This window comes from Limulus polyphemus, unplaced genomic scaffold (assembly GCF_000517525.1).
Source record: "Limulus polyphemus unplaced genomic scaffold, Limulus_polyphemus-2.1.2 Scaffold4159, whole genome shotgun sequence".
NCBI classification, from domain to species: Eukaryota; Metazoa; Arthropoda; class Merostomata; order Xiphosura; family Limulidae; genus Limulus; species Limulus polyphemus.
The window spans coordinates 68,534-72,418 of NW_013669769.1; the positions used below are offsets into that span (position 1 = coordinate 68,534).

At 31.9% G+C, this 3,885-nt stretch overlaps 1 protein-coding gene across 2 annotated transcripts in view; it reads right to left on the minus strand.

Annotated features, from left to right (window-relative positions):
* The window catches only part of LOC106470687 (splicing factor 3B subunit 2-like), a 56,357-nt gene that overhangs the window by 39,974 nt on the left and 12,498 nt on the right, over window positions 1–3,885 (minus strand). For both annotated transcript variants that reach the window (XM_013931247.2, XM_013931248.2), the window contains exons 5-6: window positions 2,866–2,988; window positions 769–1,335 (exon numbers count right to left, since the gene is read on the minus strand). In XM_013931247.2, coding sequence (XP_013786701.1) covers window positions 769–1,335; window positions 2,866–2,988 — 690 coding nt within the window. The remainder of the gene's footprint in view (window positions 1–768; window positions 1,336–2,865; window positions 2,989–3,885) is intronic.

Sequence of the window (3,885 nt, forward strand, 5' to 3'; positions counted from 1 at the left end):
AACTTTCTTCACTTTTGATATTAATCATTAAATTCTGGTATTAAAATCTCTAATATCTAAATTGACTTGGTGATGTGGAACCATTCAGACAAATAAAGATTCAATAGTAATCAAGTAAAAATGCTAACAAAATCATTTTTAAGTTTCTAAACCCACAAAGCCTGTAATTCCCTGTAGTTATCGTAAATCCCTAATTGTTAGGAAATGACTACCATGTATTTAAAATGAAGTTGGATGAATATCCATAATCTACTACAATTTCAATATGTTCCCACAATGTTGCATTTAAATCTGCTTAGATCAAGCCTTTAAAAATGTATGTTTTGTGTATCTACAGTTTCAACCTCAATAGCTAGATTCCAATGTTAAAACATGTGCATGAAAAGTTAGCTAAAGATGGCTGATAACTTGTTATTCAATACCCATCTAATAGTCTTGTGTACAGATGCTTCTGATTTTAAGTTTTGAATGCAGAAGTTATTCTAAAATTTAAATTAATCACTTCACTAATAACTGTGATAATTCTTATAATAAAATTTCTAATACCAATAATTAATAAAATTTTAAGTTTCCCTATCAATATAGTGGGGAATATTAAATATATAAAACTATAAATATCATATTAAAAGGTCTGTCATAGTAACTCAGATATGTATCATACTAGATGAAACAGTACCCTATCTCCTTGATAAAGATGTTTAATGTCATACTGATATACTTAATCGAACAAAATATGTAAGAACATTAGCTTTCTTTGAATATACTTACATTTGTTGTAGACTGGGTAGTAGGAGTTTTTTCTGTCTGTGGTGGTGTCCTAGAAATGACTCTTATTTGAATATTATTCTGCACTCCTTGGTAGTTTGACATAGTGCTGGGTGGAGGTGGAGCTACTGGACGCGTAACAGGAGGTGGAGGATGAATGGTAGGAGGTTGTGGCCCCATCATGGGTGGCGGGGCACCCATAGATGTTGGAGGAAAAGACGTAGGAGGACGTATTCCAGGTGGAGCTATACTCATGCTTGGAGGAAGGGATGTTGGCATCATCATATGTGGCCGAGCTGTAGTGACGGGAATACTTGTACCAGTTGGCTGTGGTGGAGGGATATGGGCCACTTGATTCATGGAGGGGACAGGAGGAGGCATAGGGGCAGGGACAGAAGGAGGAGGGTGTGCCATGCTGGTGTGAACAATGTGATGAACAGTAGAGGTGGTCACTGGCATACCAACACCAAAAGTGGTGTGTGGTGGAGGTGGAGGTCCAGGTAATGGTATTGGTACTGTAGATGCCACAACAGGTGGTGGGCCTGGAGGTAAATGTACTGTTGTAATGACCTATGTACAAAAAGAAAACAGTTACATTTAAAGACAGATAATAAACAGATAAACAAAAGTATAAAAAGAGTTATAATTCAGATACACAGAATAGTATTCTAGTTTTTAAAGAAAGAACAAGCTGTGTTATTGGTATTGCCTACAGTTATCAAATATCACATGGTTAAATCTACTAGTTCAACTGCATTACTTAATGTTGCTCTTAAAAGAAACAAATATATAGATAGATATGCTCATTTATTTTTGAAGTTGCACAACAAAATATAAACAACTAAAATATATCATGAGCATTTTCTGGAACATAATGCACACAATAAAGGAATTTATGAAACAACATGAAAAATTATCATAAAATATTTTGCTCAGCAAGTTAATTATCTACATGGAAACAAATAATACACAAAAGCAAAAACACATCGTGTTTAAGTCGCAAACACAAAATATTTATTTTTATCCTCCTTAAACATCAGTTGTGAAACAATGGCCGAATGACTGAATAAAAGTTACATAAATAAAATACATACTATTCTGCTTAAAATTGAATAAGTGGAAAGATATGCAGCAAAAAATCTTTCAATATCACGTTACCTCAAAGAACATGAAGTAATCGAACAATAATGCTTCGTTTCACTAAATCATCTAACACTGCTTTGCGAGTGTTATTTAAAGTATATTCTTCATATGTTGGAAGTACACAAAATAAAATCTAAAACATGAAATACTTTATGTAAATTGGATTCTCTACCGAATTTAGTACACTAATATGTATCGTACAATGATGAATAAAATGTTAAATTTTAAAAAGGGAAAAAATCGTTGTGTTTCTACAGTAACAGAAAAACTTACAAAGAATTAATTAACAACTGGTAAGGTAGATACAAGTAGATGAAAGTCAATTATAATGATGCCAGGTATTCATCCCCATTCCCTTGTACATCGTATACAAATGAAAAAAATTGGCTAAAACAATATAAATGTGACTAAACATACTTTGTAAGCCTTTAGCCAAAATAATATAAAAATTAAGTCTGTTTAAAATTTTTAGTATGAAAATTACATAATAACACACGTATTACTCAAATCATTAAGCACTGTGGAAAAAACATGGTATCTCACTGTCCAATATTCAGATTGTTTTTATGTTATTATGCTTTTGGAAAATCACTAACTGTAGCACATAATCTGTGGCTACATACACTGTCACCATGTCTTCGATTTCTCCTTTCATTATATAATGTATACACTTTGTGTCTTAGAGTTACAAACATATACTATTTACAGCTAACATTTCTATATTATGCGTGTTTAATACATTATAATGCCTAAAACTTAAATCATTTGCTCTCTTGTGAACCAATACAAAAATCCAAAATAATAATAGAGAAAAGAACTGAAAATGTTCTTATTAAAAAGCTGCTTTTCATATTATTAAAGGTCAAACCTTGACACCACAAAAAATAGAGAACTGAATCATTATTTTACATCAAACATACTAAAATATAAAAAATACAAACTAGAAGTTAGAGTTACCTGCTGTTGTTGTTGTTTGCTGTCTTCTTCACGACGTTTTTCCAAGAGTGCCTGTTGCTGCAGAAGAAACAATTCTTCTTCCTTTTTCTTCTCCTCCATCAACCTTTGCTGTTCTTCCAGCATCTAAAAAAAATCGCCAAGCAAAATTTATCAGAAGGGAATATACACTACATTAAAATGTACTTTAAGCAGGATTTAATCCAGGACTTAGACTGAGACATGTGGAAATAATTCTGGACAGTTTAATAAGAGATACAGCAAACAAAATTAAACATTTAAATCATTAAAATAAAGCCAAAACGAGATTAATAAACAATATTTCCAAATCTCTCTGTTTGTTTGTCCTTTTTTGTTACATGTATGGCCTAGGATGATTCAAAAATTACAGTTTATATGAAACTGAAGTTCAAATGCAAAATTTGTTGATCCAATTTCTAAAACAAAAAATAGGCCTGGATTACAATATGAAAGGAAATAGTCAATCTGGATATTTCTGCAAAGCTACACAAGGATTATCTGCTCTACCTGTTCCCAATTTTGAACTTGCAGATTTGAAGGAATGCAACTAGTTGACAGCACCCAAGGTACTCAAATAGTGGGATTTAACAATCACTCTTATAATGCACGCTTGGCCCCAAAGTATGGAGCATGATTCATTGTTTTTCTTCAGCAACAGGACATAAATGATGGACCTTCAGATCCACAGTAGCATGCTCACAAGTAGGTCACACATGGCCCAATAAAAAAAAAAGTTAAAAATAAACCATAAACACTTTTATAATTTATTTAACCCCTTACACGTGGGTCACAGGTCAAAGGTCATGTCAAGTTTGTTAACTCACATTCAAAATTTTATTGAACTACTATTTTATGAATTTATGCCATTAAGTTTGGTATTAAACTGTAGATTATAATTTAAATTTTAGTATTACATATTATTTAATTTCTTAATTTAAAAGTAAATATTAAAAACACATATGAACATCAATTTTTGTGTGCAACGTGGTATGCTGAATGCAG